The sequence below is a fragment of the Magnolia sinica genome, chromosome 18 (genome assembly GCF_029962835.1).
Source record: "Magnolia sinica isolate HGM2019 chromosome 18, MsV1, whole genome shotgun sequence".
NCBI classification, from domain to species: Eukaryota; Viridiplantae; Streptophyta; class Magnoliopsida; order Magnoliales; family Magnoliaceae; genus Magnolia; species Magnolia sinica.
Window position 1 is genome coordinate 9,516,182 of NC_080590.1, and position 18,211 is coordinate 9,534,392.

Genomic DNA, 18,211 nt, shown 5'->3' on the forward strand with positions numbered 1-18,211 from the left:
GAGATGTCAAACACCCCCTAAGAGTTTTAGCTTTGAATATTCAAGAGACAAAATCTTAGAGGATCATCTTCTCCACAAAGTTATGCTCTAGATCTAGAAACTCCATACTTTGATTTTGATTAGATAATCATGGTGTATTCTTCATTTTCCTTTTTTAAAAAAAATAAAAAAAAATATTACAACCGATCTTAGGCATGCATGATCACATGCACAAGGGTCTAGAAACACAACACTACCTCCACATACATTTATTGTCGATGAGGGTTGTAAATGGGTTAGCGAACCCAATGGGGGTACCCAAATGCGACCCATTTAGACCTGACCCAATTGTTAAATGGTACGGGTCTGGGTCCAAGAACGGACCTAGTTAATAAACGAGTATGGATCTGGTTTCCTTTATATCAGGCTCGACCCGACCCGACCTGAACCCATTTAGTAAATGGGCGGGTCTGGTCTATATTGCAAGGGACCCATCCAGACTCAGTTTTAAACCCAACAAAAATGCTTGCATACTTTGACAAGTAATGTGGGAAAAGGAGAAATTCACCCCATGTCCGGCTGAGAATATGGGGCATCACAGAATCTGAATCGACGCGCTGAAGATGGTGGGATTAGTGAATTAGGATGTACGTGGATTGCATGTGGAAGGCTTTTGCAAGAAGTTACTGCGCTGGGATGCTAAGTGGGGCCCACCGTGATGTTTGTGAGAAATCTACCCCGTCCATCCATTGGCATTTTTATTATTAATTGGCATTGATTAATTTTGATATAAACTCAAAGTGACCTGGACCCGTTAGACCCGACCGGACCTGTTAACTCATTTATAAGTGGTTCTGGTTCAGGGTCAGGATATTCCTTAACCAAACCCATTAGACCGGACCCATTTATAAATGGGTTTGTGTGGATCTCCCTCTACTAGACCCAGACCTATTTATAAATGGGTTTGATGGGGTTGACTCAGACATGACCTAGAACCACCCATTTAGTAAAAGGGTCTGGGTCTAAAATTTGGACCTAGACCCATTTTGTAAATGGGTGGGTCTAGTTTTGGCTAAACCCGCCCCAAACCCGACCATTTACAACCCTACTATCGATTTCCATCATCATCATTATTTAAGCCTTAACTTCAGTCGAACCATAACTTCAACGGCGGGTACATGAATCATGTTCCACTATTTCACTCCATCAAGGGCCATAACTTCAATTAGACCATAATTCATCAATTCTTTTCTTACTACCTCCATCCATGTTCTTTTGGGCACTATGTCCATATACATTTACTGCCAATTTCCATAATCATCATCATCATTATCTAAGCCTTATCCCAATTAATTGGCGCGAGTACATGAATCATGTTCCACTATTTTACTACATCAAGGGCCATAACTTCAATTAGACCATAATTCTTCAAAGTCTTTTGTTATTACCTCCATCCAAGTCCTTTTGGGCATTCAACTTGTACCAACTCACTCCTCCTAAAAAGTGTGGTTCTTGGTCTCCATTGCACATGACCAAACCATTTAAGTCTCCTTACCCTCATCTTATTACCTATTGGCGCTACCTCAAATGCATTCATTTCTAATTCTATCCTTCCTCGTCTTGCCGCTCATTCATCTCTCCAACTTCATGAAGTATAGACCCAAGATATTGAAAGTGGTCATTTTGGGGCTCTTAGTTAGCAAACATAACTAATTCCCTATTTTCACTCCTTGTTACCAAAATTGCACTCCATATATCTATTTTAGTTTGACTAATTTTAAATCCTTTAGATTCTAAAACACCACTCCATAAATCGACCTTTGTGTTTACGCCCTCCCTCATGTTGTCAATCAAAACTATATCATCTGCAAACAATATACACCATGGGATCTCTTCCTACAAATGCCTCATTAACTCATCCATAACCAATGAGAAAAGAAATGAGCTCAATGCCAACCCATAGTGCAAGCCTACAATAATTGGGAACATACTTCTCTCTCCACTAGTGGTCCCCAAATTTGTTATCACTCCCTCATACATATCCTTAATCATGTCAAAATATCCTCATGAAACTCCTTTCCCAACACCTACCAGATCAACTCTCATGGACCCTACCATAATTCTCTAAAGACCACGTGGAGGTCCTCCTCTTCCTATATTTCTCCATCAATTGTCTAAGTAGGAAAATAGCTTTAGTAGTAGACCTCCGTCGCATGAAACCAACTAATTTTTTGATATATCCGTCTCATTTGCTAATTTCCATAATACATTTTTTATATATCAGCTAGAGAGATAATTTGTATTTGAACTAATTTTGTATTAAAAAAATGAACATCTTTTCTCCTAATTTCTGATAACAAGCTGAATACGTGCTTTTCTAAGGCATAGCATCTCCTTAATGCCCCATTGAACATGAAAATATCAAAAGATGTTACCATCATTAATTCCCCCATTGAACATGAAAATGTCAAAAGATGTTACCATCAAACTTTGCTTTCCAACGACTATGTCTACAACAGAACACTCGAAACCTCAGCTGACACATCATCAAGTGTGAAAATTTTATAATAACGAGAGTTTTCAAACTTCTGTCAAGAAAATTTAGCTAACAATGTATCAGGTTCCTTTCAATGCCACACAAACCAACAGAGTATTAGTATTTTGGAAGGTATTAAGTGCAACAAGGATGTACAAGTTGACTGACAGCATACTTTCATCATCATAGTATAAAGATAAAAGAAATATATGGTATACCCATTTCTGTAGACTCGAAATTTCTGTACCTCCCGACACTGACCAAATCTTGCACCTTGAATGCATCACAGAAATCAAATTGAGATTCACTGAAAACTTAAAAGCAAGTCAAGAATCTAATATAATCAAATCAAATTTATGAACTGTGCTTCACGGAAAATTACTAAGGCGCCTTGCCATACCAAAATATAGTTTGATAGGATGCTGGAATGACACATCACGGGAATGTCCATACTGCTCATGCTCATTCCATGGAGTGCAACGATAATCTGAAAGATGGAAATAGGAAATATGGTTCACATGTACATACAATTTATGAACTATGGCATAAAATAATTTCATTGTGACATACATAGTTTAATCAAGGTTTTTTCCCTTTAGTGGACTTCAGCAAAGCAAAAAAGCAATTATATCACGAAGAAAGGGGAGATTCCCTGATACAAACAGGAAAGCAAGACATGCCTTCCTTAGCCACAGCATTTGCCACCTCATTAGCCTCTCTTTCCACATGGGCAAAAGAAATGTTTAGCCTGGAGGGAGCAAAATGTGCAAAGGCTTCCAGGACAAATTGATGGTCCATCTGCAGAGTCACCCCCGACAATCAACGGCCCCAAGGAGTGAGTGGTGAAGATTACCAAACCATTTTAAGAGCAAGCACCTCTGCTTTTGAAGAGGATCTTATACTGGCCAAGTCCAAGAAGGACATCAAAATGATGCCATTACCATCCCTGACAATTCTGCCGCTATCTCATGGCTGGTGATTCCCATGAAAAGATCCATCGAAATTAAGCTTCCATCCCAACAAAGGGGGACAGCTTCCTTGGTTTGGGCATCAGATTATCTTCTTTGCAGTTAATCACCATGGCCCAGAAAAAATAAATATCCGAAGCAAAAACACTTCAGAATTCAGGTCTAATGGAAACAAACTTAATTGTATTGCTATTTGACAGTAATCAATGTAATAATCATAAAATAGAAACTAATTATGTCAAAAATAAAAAATAAAAAAAAATGCTTCCCGATTAAGTGCAAAATGCTACCTTTGTCTCTGCATCTATTATGAAACGTTTCAACAAAGTTGATGGCTTCATCTGAGAAAAAGAGATTGAAGAACTCCTCTACCTGAACCTATGCACCATTAATTGATATTTTGAATTAAATCAAATCAGTAAGGCAAAATGAGAGTTAAGGCACTATCCATGGGAGTGCAAAATACCCAATACAGCAATAAGATGTCACACTACCGGAAACTTCGACTCAGCAACGATTGTATAGTATTCAGGTACTGTCAAAAAACATGTACAATGGACAAAGTGAATGGGAAGTTGACGGATAAACTCTAAACTAGAAATTCAAATTTACAGATCGACATACAGACACTCTGAAGAAACCAATTGACTTAAAATTGCAAAACTCAAAACAGTTCATCAAAGTGAAAGAAATAAGTCCACGAAGTAAAGAACATGGAATCAAACTATTCAGACCTCAAATATATGCTATGCTACAAGAGTCATAGCCAAAGATTAAAGTAACGAATCAACTCTTTGGGGCAACAAAGTACATGAAATAAATATACTGAGTCAAGCACATAAAATCAAACTATTGAGAACTCATACATATGCTGTGCTACAAGAGTCATGGCCAATGAGTAAAGTAATGAATCAACTAACTCTTTGGGGCATCAACATCCTCCACCTTCCAAATCAGAGACTCTCCATGAGATGAACACTCAGCATTTTCTGCTCCATTCTCATGTAATTCTGAAAGCTTTATTGATACACCTAAGTCATCTTCACTGTTGGATGAACGTTTACTTTCTTCTGAACGTTTACATTCTTCTGAACATTTACTTTCTTCTGAAACATAAGCATCACCGACCCTGATTCACAGACACAAATTAGTTAACAAGGGTCATTAGAAGAACAGGAATAGAACTTAAAACAATTTTCTACCTGTCCACAGAACAGATGTCATTAATCGGACGCCTGAAGCTCTTGAATATTTCAAATAAAACAAGACCATTGTCTTGGCTGCTTGTATCAGGCTTTGACTCCTGAAGTAGGAAACAGCTCATCAAAAATTGATAATGGCATTGAAGAATCCTGTAAAATGCCAAGAATGCAAAGATTCAACTCAAGCCCATCCTTCAATCTAAAAGAAAGGGTTTGCAAAATTCAAAGACCCCTAAACCATTATAGCAACCACAATTAATATTTCATTCGTGAAGGGGGGGGGGGGGGGATCATCCCCTCAAATGAACATGATACAGGTCAAGAAGAGTAACACAATAGCCAATAAGAAATCGTAGTAACTCATAGCTCTTCTCAAATTGTGCTTCGTCTGTTTGATAACATTCAGACTTGAGAGCAAAAATCCAGCACAGAGGTGAGCACTAGGAAGAATGGAAAGAACTCCATCAATTAAATCAGAAGTTACAAATCCAAAAAGGAGATCCAGATGGCAGAAACCAGTGGGCAAGCATGGTGACCCATCAATCAATCATGGTTATTTAATGCAAGAGAAAAGAGCCAAGAGCACCACCGGCTGTTGGACTGAGGCCATCTTCAAAGATGGACATAGTGACCCACATACATACATACATACGTACGTACGTACGTACATACATACATACATAAATACTAAAAGGTAAAGAGCAAGTTGCATTAAAGAGATGAGAATTACAGAAGGGAATAAGTATACACAAAACAATGGATAAGCTACAACCACCCTCCAGCTGACAAGTTTGCTCTGGAGTTCCCTTACCCTTCTATGCGGGAGAGAATAGGGGTCGCTACCACAGTTCCTAAATCTCTTCAATCCAACCATCAACAATCTCATTTCCAATGACATATCCCCAACAACATCACACAACTCAATGCATTTAAAGAGCCGCCTCTATCACCACTAGACCCAAATGTATTGGAAGAAGTTATGAAATTCTAGTCTAAAGAGCCTTCATCAATGCCGCATTAGAGTCACGGTCTTCAGTAGATCCAAAAAACTTATCCATCTCCATTACAAATAATACCACCAATCTAATGCAGGGGCATTTTCACACCGGGCTCGAGTGAAGTGGCCCATGGGATGCAAGGGCACACTCGAGGTGAGCGGCTCGGGTGAGGCGAGTGGCTCGTGTGAAGCGAAACCCATGTGAAGTGGGGCCCACGAGGGGGGTTCGGCCGAGTCCTAACCCATGCGATGTGGGACATGGGCTATGAGATAAAGTGATTGATTCGCCATGCTTCATTAGTTCGAGCTTTTAGAGCAAGTGGTTAATTGCCCTACATCAAAGTAGTATCAAAGCAGGATGTCTCATGTTCGAGACTCCTCATTGGGAGTGAATAATGCAGGAGTATTTTCACACTAGGCTCCAGTAGGGTGGCCTGTGGGATGTAGAGGCACACTCGGGGCGGGCGGCCCGAGTGAGGCGGGTGGTTGGCATGAGGCGAGTGGCTCGTGTGAAGCGAAACCTATGTGAAGTGGGGCACATGAGGGGGGTTCGGCCGAGGTCTTAACCCATGCGATGGGCCAAGGTTTTCTAAAATGGTAACGGTAGCCGTAAAGGGCACCACCGTTACCGTTATGATAGTTATAAATTTTTTTTTAAAAAAAACTGTTACTGGACCATTACGGGGCCGTTACGGCCCGTTTTTCTATAACGGCCGTTACGGCCATTTTAACCCTGTTACGTAACTGATTTTGAACACCTTGGCCTGGGCTATCAGATAAAGGGATTGATTCGTCATGCCCTATCAGTTCAAGCTTTTAGAGCAAGTGGTTAATTGTCCTACATCACAATCCCTACCCAGTATTACCTCTTGAGCTCCTATCAAAGTACAGCTTAGCATTACCATATGAGGCAGCCAACGAACATTTCTACGCTTAGTTGTAGGATCCTTCTAACTAGGTGCCACTCCCATTTCGAATCACGCTTTGGACCCACGTTTCCTAGCCACTATATTTGCTAACTTTTCAAACAGATGCTTCCCCACTCCTGCACTAGAACTCATTGCTGGTTCGCTTCGTGCTTCATACAACTATATTTCTAAACCCTCACTTTTTGCCAATAATCACTTCTAACCAACCCCTTCTTTGATCATCAGGTTTGAAAAGACAATCCATTAATCAGGGACAAAGCAGTTATTCTCCCTAGTATTTGTTGTTCTCTCTACTTGGTCTAAACAAAAAGAAGATTAGGAAGCTCAAAGCCATCGGTGGTTTTCTATATTGCCATTTATCTTCCAGCCAATGGTTCGATTTCTAGTTATCTTGCCCTTCCTATATTTATTGGCAAACCTAATAAATATCGATGAGACCCCGGTATAGAAAGGGTGGAGAGAAGACTGTTGGTGTGGAAAAAGCAAATATTTGCCTTTTTGGTGATAGAATTAAGTTGGTCAAAGTTGCCTGTCGAACAGGCCTGTCTGCTACATGTGTCTTTTCCAACGTATGGCTAGCGTGATGGACAGGTTTGACAAAATCCAGAGGGATCTCTTGAGGCAGGGGAAGGTCTTTAGATAGTACCATTTGGAGAATTGGAAAGATGTTTGTAAACCCAAAGACTAGGAGGTCTGGGAATTAGGAAAATCAGGAGAATGAAAGCCTCACTTCTTGGAAAGTGGCAGTGGAGGTTTTCTGTTGAAGGAGACACATTTTGGAAAAGAGTCATTTGTGCAGGATATGGAGGGGGTCTGTTGATTAGATCCTCTTGTACAAATGGGTTGCTCCAGTATGTGGAACAAGAATGGATTGGAACCATATGGGACCTGCAACCAAAGAGTTTATTACTTCTTGCCCTCTCACATTTTCACATTTGAAATTCAAAATTCACATTAGAAATTTTAGATTCGAGTCTTTAAAATTTTGAAGTTTGAAATTGAAAGTGTAAAAATGAAATTTCAAATTTGAAATGGTAAATTCTATAGTTGAAATTTGACATTCAAATTTTGAAAATTTGAAATTACAAATTGGAAATTTGAAGCTGAAAATTTTTAATTCAAATTCTTGAAGACATTTGGGGGCTGTTTGGGGTGAAGGATTTGATTTGTGAAATTCATGGATTTAAAATTTACTTGGGGCCTGTTTGGGAGCTTGGATTTGGAATGCATTGGAATCCAAATCACAATTACATTGTAATCAAGGCGATTCCAAATCCTCATTTGTGTTTGGTTAAAATGCACTAGAATCCAAATCTTCCTTTTGGAAGATTGTATTGGGAGGGCATTGGAATTCTTTGGTATATTCATAGGACTTAGATTTGATTAACTAAGTCAGCTTTCATATCCCAAATTAGTATGTATATATATGTGTGCGTGTGTGTGTGAGAGAGATATTTGATAGAATGATTGTAATGAGCCCATCAAAATATATACTTTGGCCAAAAAAGAAGAAATTATGAGCCTTGGGTGGGCCACAAATGCAAGGATCACAAACAAGATACTCATAGAAGTTTCCTAACTGTCCGTTTAGATGTCCAACATTTGGATGGTTCAGATCATTCTATTGATGTGATTTTAGTGTTGCAGCCAATAATTGGATTGTTTTGGGGTATCATCAGCGTGCCATGTGTTCAATGGATTAGTAGCCTAGAGACACCTTTATTACATATGCAACTCTCCTACCCTTAAATAGGAGGCAAAAAAGGCATTTCCTTTGGATTATGCCAGAATCTCAGCATTTTGCTAAGATTTCAAAACACACCAAAAAGGTATATTTGAAATACCTCCGATTTCATTTACCTGCAAATCCAACGCTGCCAAATGCAAAAGGCAGCTATTTGGATTTGAAATCCACCCATTTAATAGCAAATCCAAGGTACCTAAGGGGTGTTATGTATGCACTGACGAATGCATGGATGTATTCTCCAGCCAACTTAAATATTTAAGTTCCTTGTGCGCTAAATATATGTTCCTAGGGGCAAAATTTGCAAGTGAAGCCAAAAGGCATGCTAATATTCCAAAAACTCAAACGAACTCCTCATTCATTGAATGTGTCCCTACAAACAAAATCTTCTATTGAAGTAAAAACCTAAGCAAGAAAATTTTGCACGTTTCAAATATTTCAAATTATATACGCAAATTATTCAAAATTTCTGCCCTTGATAGAGTGGAATGGTGGGACAGGATTCATGTAGCCAACCCCAATTAATTCTGATAAGGCTTAGACGATGGTGATGATGATTCAAAACTCCTTTCATATCAGCCAAGTCCTCACCTTTCCACCTAGCATCACACTTTTTATCCATAGAGAAACTAAAAGGAAGACCAAAGCATTGCCCTTAACCATCTGAGTGGGGGCGGCCACTTAGATGGAAGATTAGCATATGCAATTGGGGTTATCTCTTACTCAACCCAACAATATCTGAAAGTAGGACTCTAATAACATCTGTCTTTAGTGGTATGTCTCATAACAAGTCTCATCTCTAAACACCTGCAAAAATTAGAACAAAACATGCTTTATGCACATCAAGGATAAACATGGAGAAACTTTAACAAACCAAGCAAGACTTCATCTAGAACAATTTTTGTTGGTCCTCATGTGCATGTGTCCAGATGGATGCTGAGAAGCAATTATTGTTCTTAGAAAGGTAGCAAGAAATCATATTGCAAGGTACCTGACTAAATTCACATGAAGCATACAACTAATTCAGACAAACCCTTTCCTAAGTACCTCATTCAAGACTGACCAAAAAGCAACCATATCTCAATAAATGCCTGAACAACCGCAATATGTACGAGGAAAATGACATGCCTGACGATCTATGACAGAATTAGCACCAGTATTATGTTGTGACCATCCATCTACAATGAGCCGGTAAGCTTCGTCACGGAAGAAGAACGATGCAAAAAAGTGCTGCCAGAAACAAAAATGAAATAAGACTTTGCAGCTAACCTCATAATTCAACAACACAGTATAAGATAATAAATTAAACTAACAAATGATCACTTAAACATTACAGAAACCTGAAAATTAATGATGTGAAATGGGTCCATATCCTGATCAGGATCACTGGATGTCTTCTACATGCAGACAGCTACATGATGGCGGAGAGATCACATAAATCTGGCCATTGGAGAGTGCAGTACCCATTGACAGTGATGAGTTAATCATCATCATCACCTAAGCCTTATCCCAACTAATTGGGGCCAACTACCTGAATCGTGTTCCACCATTTTGATCACATATTCCAAATGGGGCCCTTTGGGAGTGCTCCATTTCTCTGCTTAGTTTTGTTGAGATTAATGCTTAAAGGTTTCAAATTTAAAAAAAAAATAAAAAAATAAAAAAATTCCTTTTTAAAAAAAAATTAAGGATAGGTAAGCTGGGCTCGAACCCGAGACTTCGTTGTTGAAACATGCCCTGTCTACCATTTCAGCCACAGGCTTCAAATTATTAGATTTGATCATGCTTTCTTTGAATACAGGATTTTTAATACAGTATCTTGATCTTCTGAAGCTTTTTACTTAAAAGCTTTAAGTCTATTTGCTAAATATGGTGTGGGATCTAGGATGGTGGGTGAGATGACATGTACTGCAGTACTAGTGGCTATAGCAGTGCAATGCACATGCAGAGAGAGGTAGTGGTTTGCAAGACTTGGGAGAGAGCTGAAGTTATAAAAGGGTGTTATTCGATACTTCAGCAAAGTGTAAAGGTTGATACTCAGGCACTTTGAAATCATACACTTGGCATACATTAGCTCAATCAAACCGTTCAAGTTGTAGGAATCACATTAGATAGGTTATTTCCAAAATCAAATTGATCTAATGTTTCTAAGCTCCGATTTTATTTGACAAATTTGGACCATTGACTGACTCCATTTCGCCATCCATTAAATATCCACCAATAAGCCATTTAGAAAATAAAATCAATATATTTTTTTAAAAAAATTAAAGTCCAGCTGAATCTAAACCTATGATTTTCACAATTTAATTCAATTCATTAGCTTCATTGTGCATAATTTCTTAGTACCCGTGTATCAACCATCTTACTCTACCAAAGTATTAGAGTTTCTCTCCTTCTAAGAAGGGAGAGCGTAGTTGAAGGAACGGTCGGTCAGTTGGTCTTATTCTAAATCCCTACATAACCTTTCTTTTTGCTAAAACCCTTCCCATGTCCTTAAATAAGCCAAAGCTTTACCTCATCCAAAAATTTAGTGTGGGTAAATTTGTCCATAGCTACTCGCATCATATATGGTAGAAGTTATTGATTGGAACACAACTTGGTAAGCAGACAATCCATTTAACAAAGTGGATAGCCTGGAGTACACAACGGGCAGATTTATTTTTCTGCGAATGGGTGGCCCAAATAACTTGAATTGTTATTTGGCCTTTCAAGGAAACCAAAATATGAAGAAAGAAAAGTGTTTCCCAAATGCTTCAAAACTAAAATAATGCACGCTCTTCAAATTTGTCATATAGTATTAAAATAAGATTTTTTTCAACTAGAAAATGCATATTGTAAAATATGTAGATATATTATTTTTCAATAAGATATTGTGTATGATATATGTGTGTGCTCGCACATGCATGCATGTGTGTATCGTAGAGCTTTGCTAAGTCCATACACATATACAAATCAGTGAATGCACATGCCACTATCTATGCCATCATGGCAGACAGGTGCAATATCCAGGCCATTCATAAAAGAGGTACCACTGTGTCAAATTCCATATCCCAAGAATGAGGATGGACCACTAGTCCGGTGGGCCACATTTAACTGAAGAAATGTACAGTTATGAAATTGGCAGAAGTTTTCTAACCTGTCCACTTATTTCTAATATCACGGGCCACCGAGTGGACCACCTTTATCTTCGACCAGTAACATCTAGACTGACTTACTTGAACACGCATGTGGGCTTTTGTGCATGTGTGTGTGTGAGACTACACACATACATGCACTCACACACAAGCACACGCAACCCTTCCAATAGGTTGGGCCAATCATAAGGATCACCTTTTGGAAAACTTGGCAACAGCCACTTATTAAGTGGACCATGCCTGTTTTTTTATATTTACTAATGGCTAAACAATGTTTTATATGGTGTGGCCCACTTGATGAGTATATAGGCCAGGTTGGCCTTTGCACTGAGCAATTCTCAAGGTGGGGCCAGCCAACAGGGTTGGATGTCTCATGCACTTACTAGGTTGGAAGTTATCATATGGGTGGACTCTAACTTGTGCTCCAACCAGTTAGACTTGAGAACTCTACATGCACACACATATATAATGTAAACCAAGATACCTTTCAAAAAAAAAAAAAAAGGTAAAACAAGATGTCATTACATGCATGAAACTAGAAAGGGCACTCAAATCTAAAATACCTTCTTCTCCCCAGCAACAATTTCTATGGCATTAGGGAAGATAGCTGCTGTTTTTGCTTTCCGTACAAATGTGACTTCATTAAAAGGGATGGTTTTCTGCAATATGAGAGGAAGTTAAACATTCCATCACAACATAAGTTATAAAGAAAATTGCTGATGAAACTAGGGCAGGTAGAGTTTTCTGGATCAAGAAAATATGATCATGTTTCTACTTTCTACCTGTCACCGAAATATGAAAACAACCAATTTTAACCACATCTCCAGATGAAATAAACTTCAAGAAACAACAAGTTCTAAATATCATGTTGAGCTGAAACCAAGTGCTAGAAATATATTGCATGTGGTAACACGAAAGATAGATCCAACAACATAAACTGTAAAGATACAATAGCCATCTTTCCCAGCTGACACTTGCTATGTTCTACCCAGGTGCCAGTAGAACTGTAGAACCAGACAATGCAACAAGTTATCTGCATACCTTTGTCTCAAATCCAAATATGTTGGAGTAGAAGCAGATATGGTGGACAAACAAGTACATGTGACCCTGCACACTTAACAACTCCAATTAGAAAAATAGAAATAACACTATAGAAAGATTATAATGACATTAAGACACAAATGTTTATTCTTGGAGTTAAAACTTTCAAGGCAAAACTAAAATTAGAATGCACTATTGCATGGAAAAGGACAATGGAAAAGGAAATGAAGCAAAGATGACAGAAAATGCACTGATGTAAATATCATCTGAAGAAAATCGACTCCAAAATTCACTGGGAACATGACTTACCTGAAGAAGAATGTTCTCTTGCAGGGCGCAATTGAAATCTTGGACAAGGACCTGCAATATGTGAGAGAGAGAGAGATATTAAAAAAGATGGATCATTCTTTCTTAGGCTGAGTGTGAAAACGAAATCGTCGTCGTCGTCAGCAGCGACAAAAGGTAGTTGTAAAATTGTTTTTTAGGGGCCTAGTGTAATTGGTTACTTGAATCATCCAGAATTGGAAGCACTGAAGGTGATCCATACTACCCAAAGAGTTTTTGTGCTCTCTTGATCACCTCATCATGGAAAGGGGACTCAAAAAGTGTTGTCACTTAGGCTTGCGGTTAAATTCAAGCTCATTGGAATACCATTTTTTGTGTTAGTGAAATTAAACAGTTGTCCATTCCTTGTATAGTTTCTTTTACCTTAGTTTCATGAGAGGCTAATGCTATTGCGGATGACTTGGCCTGCCATGGTCAAGCATTCCATGTTTGTTGGTGTCTCTTATTCATTACCTTAATGGATAGAGTCCCATTCCTCTTTTCTTAATAAAATTGCCGTTACTTATCAAGAAAAGAAAAAGAAAAAGAAAAAAACATAAGGTCAAATAAAAAATTTAAAAGACCATGTGAAAGTTAGGTAACAAATAAAAACAGACAAACATAATGCTGACCAAACTCAAGAAATTTTCTAACACATTAAAAAATTACGGGACCACACCTATGATGCAACACTCTTGACCTAACTCGAGAAGACTTCTAACACTAATTACAAAATCACAGCACTACCCCTATCATGCAACACTCTTGACTATGTAGACCTACCATTTTCTATTCTTCAAAGCAAAGGAGGAGAGTTGGGGGCTGAAACCTTTCCATTTTGAGTTGTCTTGGTTCAAGATTGATGGTTTCGCTAAGTGTCACAAATATTGGTGGAACTCCATCATTCATGGCCATGCCAGTTTTCGATTAAGTTAGAAATTAAAGCTCCTAAAGTCCAAAATTATTGGTTGGAAAAAAGAGTTTTTGGGAAAGCAAGAAGAGGAGATGGATGCAATGTCAAAAGGCATTTACGACCTCGACATAAAGGTGGAAGAGGTGGAGCTTTCGGAGGAGGAAAAGGAAAGAAGGTTGTGGTTATCTAAACAATACTCGGATTGCTTAATGGAAGAGGCGATTAAATGGAAGCAAAATTCAAGAGATACATGGTTAAAGGAAGGGGATAAGAACACTGAATTTTTCCATAGCATCACTAGCACATGGGCAAGAAGCAACAAGTTAAGTAGCATTGTTGTGGAAGGCAGAAGAAATGAAGATCTGTAGTTGAATTCTACAAATCTCTTCTCATAGACAAGGGATGGGATAAGCCCTTAGCGGATGATCTAGAGATCTCTAGGCTTTCCGACGACGACGCAATCTCAATCGAAACGCCTATATCAGAGGAAGGAGTTAAGGTCGTCGTAACATCGTTGGGAAGGGATAAGGCCCACAATCCTAACGGCTTCCCAATGGCCTTCTTTCAAGAGTTTTAGGAGGTAGTCAAAGAAGGCATCATGAGTTTCATGTTAGAGTTTTATAGCAGAGGCCGTTTATCTACAGAGTTGGGTGTGTCTTTCATCACTTTAATCCAAAAAATTATAGGAGTAGACAGATTTCAAGCCGTTTAGTCTGATTGGAGGACCATAAAAAATTCTAGCTAAAACTTTGGCTACTAGATTCCGAACGGTTTTGCATCAATTATATCTAACCAAGGAACTTTTATTAAGGGAAGATAAATTATCAATAGCATTCTGATTGCAAATGCATGTGTTGACTCCCAACATAAGTAAAGGAATGGTGATGTAGCGTGCAAATTGGATATGGAAAAAGCCTATGATCACATTAACTGGAGGTTCTTGGATTATATACTAAAGCAAATGGGATGCGGGCCAAGATGGAGGGTGTGGATAAGGGAGTGTGTGAGTTTAGCTTGCTTCTTTTTGTTAGTTAATGGCTCCCCTAAAGGATTTTTCAAACCAACGAGAGGTATTAGGCAAGGAGATCCTTTATCCTCCTATTTGTTTGTGGTTGTGGCTGAGTTATTGGGAAGGATACAAGGCCAATGTGGATAATTGGAGCAGATTCTTTACTTCCTTTGGCATGTCTTGGGTAATGCCTAAGTTGAGATGTTTCTTCTAAGTTGAGATGTTTCTTTTGAGTTGGCATGGCGTAAGGATTGGAAAGCAAAAGACCATCGTATGGAGAATGATGGTTTTAGCTATATGATGGGCGATTTGGGGAGAAAGGAACAGTAGATGCTTCCATAATACTTCCAACAAGGAATCGGATGTTATTCTAAGGGCTAAATCTAATGTATTGGAATAAGCTTCAAATGTAAAATGTTTAGAGGATTGTAATTTAGATTTTCTGCTTTCTTTGTAGTTTGTGGCGCCAACACGGCGCCTTTTGAATAGAAGTCCTTGTTACCCTTCAAAAAAAAAAGAAGAAGAAGCTTCCAACTTGTGGAGAGTGCGAAATGGAAGGTCCTCTTATGTACCTAACATGAATCAAGTATGCACCAAGGCTAAAAACCATCATAACACCTAGTATAACGGTCGTTATAATGGGAATGTTCACTTTCCATTGTGTTATGTAACAAAATACGCCCGCTAAATAACAACCATTATTTCAAAAACGGTCATTGTTATATGATGGAACAATCATGGCTGTAAAGAACCATTACGATGCAGCCATTTCAATCAGGACCAGCAGAATCCATCATAGTGTTTTCCAATATTTTCATTTTTAGAACTCTATACACTCAAATGAAATTGTATGCCGAACATCTACCAATCTCCACCCCAAAGAAGGGAATACCTTCAACACTCAAATTTAGATTCCCTCCAAGATTCCAGAATTGGGCAGGATATACAGATAGGGATACCTGTCCACCCCAATGGACGGTTGGGAATGTGAACACAATAAAAGAATCGAAGCAAGCAATGCCAGAGTGAAATTGAATTGGACTTACTTCCTCCGGTGGGAGATGAAACAGTAATCGATACTCTTCACTTCTCAACGCCAATTGAGACTGTAAAACAACAAACAGGAATGAATTGTGGCATGTCAACAGATGCATTCCACTGAAAACGTCTCATCTTTCACCTAGATAAACTGCAAGTGATACCTAACGAAGTAACCTAATTAAGAAGAATTGAGGACCGTACTTGGATTTCGTCATCCCCGGGCAGGTTAGTGGACGGATCGGATTGATCCCTCCGGTCTGAGAGATCGCCGACTCCTGGCATTGCTGCGGCGGAAATGAGGGAGGAGGTTTCGGGATCGGGATCGGGATCGGGATTGGGATCGACAATAGCGTCAGGATCGGCACTGGAATATGATGGGAAGGGCGAAGAAGGAGCGAGCTCCATGGAGTGCGGGGACTCGATCTTCTCCTTCATTTCAGAGGCGACGGCCATGCCCTGATCTAGGGTTTGAGAGAAAGAAAGGATGGAATTCATGAAGACATGAGAAAGCCTTCAAAAGGCGATGCGGGCAAGAGAGAGAGAAGCGAGTCTATACCATTTGTATACGAAAACGAACGAGGAAATAATATGACAGAGCTGCCGAGAGCGCCGATTGCGTACTTAGTAACTCAGCTAGACGGTTTATCTTACCGACTAAATTGTATGGTGCCTCTGTCATGTGTGTGTCTTATCCTTTCATCTGTTCTTACAGCTCATTTTGAAATCTACCACACCACATTGTGAATTGAATGCCTACCACTGAAAACTTACTAAGGCCACTACAGTTTTGGATCAAGTTGATATTTGTGTTTTCTATTTATCTATGCCTTTTTGACTTTACAAAGAGATTGGATAGCAAATAAACATTATTGTGGGCCAAGAAGGTTTCAATGGACGTCATTGTCTCCGATATTCCCTTCCGTGTGGTCTATTTGAGTTTTGGATATGTTTCAATTTTATAGTCATACCTTAAAATGTGCTTGAAAAACAGATGGATTACGTGCACAGTTTACTCTCGATAGGCAATCTGCTCTCACAGCTCTCCTGATGCTATGTGATCGAGCCACCTTCATTTGACACATGGACAGGGAGATTGTACACCTAGATCCATAGCTCAAGTGGTAGACTGAGAAAGACACCTGGGTTCAACACTGAGACCTTGGTATCGATTCCCTATCGGGGGTGGCTAACATTGAGGTGTGAATTGACAGTGGGTGTACTACCAAGCTAACAAAAAAAGAAAAGACGGTGGATCAACCATGGCCATCCAACTCGTGAGCTCTGCCTTTATATACATAGAAAGCCTGCACTAAAATGTGATTTCTGACGACATGGATGGAATGAACTTCATATAGATGAGATCCAGTCCATCCATCAGGTGCGCCTCCTGGGTTTTGAAAAGGGTTCAAAATCAGGCCTCAGGTGAGCTTCACCATGGAAAACAATTGAGATGTGAAGTCTCACCATTAAAATCTTTCAAAAATTGTGAGTGGGACACAGTTGTTGTTGTATACCATCCAAATGTACTCACCTAACAGGACACACCAGAAGAATGGATTCCCTACAAATCAGGACATTCAAGTAACTCGGCAAGCTAAACCCTGTGGGGCCCACTGTGATGTATGTTCTTATTCATGCCATCCATCCATTTTTCGAGCTCATTTCAGGGCATGAGCTCGAAATTAAAGCATGTCCAAAGCTTAAGTGGACCCACCAAAGTAATAGCGGGGATGACAGCATCTACCAGAACCTTCTTGCGGTCCAAAGTGATATTTATTTTCCATCCAACCTGCACGTAGGGTCAGAGTGAACATGAATAAAATTAAAAACACGAATATCACTTTTATAGCTCCTGGAAAGTTTCCAGCAGTAGTCATCTTATATTTCACTATTTCCCATGATGTGGCTAAGAGGGCTTTGGATATGCTTCAATTTGAGTTTGTGCCTTATAATAAATTTGAAAAAATAATACACACCCAAGGTAGCTTTTATTTTTTTATTTTTTTAAAATTTTATTCAACACAAGGACCCTAAGGATCCACAAGGTAGGTTATTTAAGAGCCTGCTATCCGTATGAAGGTGGATCAATTGCCCATTTAAACTTCTTTTATTTACCTTTCCGACCATTTGAAGGATAACAATGGAATGTTTTTAGACCATTGGCTTTGGCCATATTGCTAACTTTGGACGTCCATGATAGATGCCGCTAGTTGTACAGTCCCTGTCATCCATTGCCCCTTTCATCTAAGACGTGTGAGAGTGGCTCCGTGACATTATGAGGGAGAGACCTCTATCACGTCACTACCAACCCACTTAGGACGCGGATTGTGTCCTACCCTTGCCCGGACGGACTGTGGGGCCCATCGTGATGTAAGTGTTTTATCCACTCCTTTC

The 18,211-nt window shown here is 39.2% G+C and overlaps 1 protein-coding gene across 4 annotated transcripts in view; it reads right to left on the reverse strand.

Moving 5' to 3' along the window:
• The window catches only part of LOC131233323 (protein VASCULAR ASSOCIATED DEATH 1, chloroplastic-like), a 39,586-nt gene extending 23,193 nt beyond the window's left edge, over positions 1 to 16,393 (reverse strand). The window contains exons 1-12 of one of the 4 annotated variants that reach the window (XR_009165168.1): positions 16,019 to 16,393; positions 15,823 to 15,882; positions 12,840 to 12,890; positions 12,531 to 12,596; positions 12,053 to 12,148; positions 9,484 to 9,585; positions 4,686 to 4,786; positions 4,404 to 4,612; positions 3,978 to 4,018; positions 3,774 to 3,861; positions 2,916 to 3,002; positions 2,734 to 2,788 (exon numbers count right to left, since the gene is read on the reverse strand). Coding sequence is in view for 3 of the 4 variants with exons in the window: in XM_058229992.1 (XP_058085975.1) it covers positions 2,734 to 2,788; positions 2,916 to 3,002; positions 3,774 to 3,861; positions 3,978 to 4,018; positions 4,404 to 4,612; positions 4,686 to 4,786; positions 9,484 to 9,585; positions 12,053 to 12,148; positions 12,531 to 12,596; positions 12,840 to 12,890; positions 15,823 to 15,882; positions 16,019 to 16,312 (1,250 nt within the window). In the remaining variant the exon portion in view is untranslated. The remainder of the gene's footprint in view (positions 1 to 2,733; positions 2,789 to 2,915; positions 3,003 to 3,773; positions 3,862 to 3,977; positions 4,019 to 4,403; positions 4,613 to 4,685; positions 4,787 to 9,483; positions 9,586 to 12,052; positions 12,149 to 12,530; positions 12,597 to 12,839; positions 12,891 to 15,822; positions 15,883 to 16,018) is intronic. The other 3 variants (XM_058229993.1, XM_058229992.1, XM_058229994.1) reach the window with 3 other exon arrangements.
• Positions 16,394 to 18,211: the final 1,818 nt, after the last annotated feature.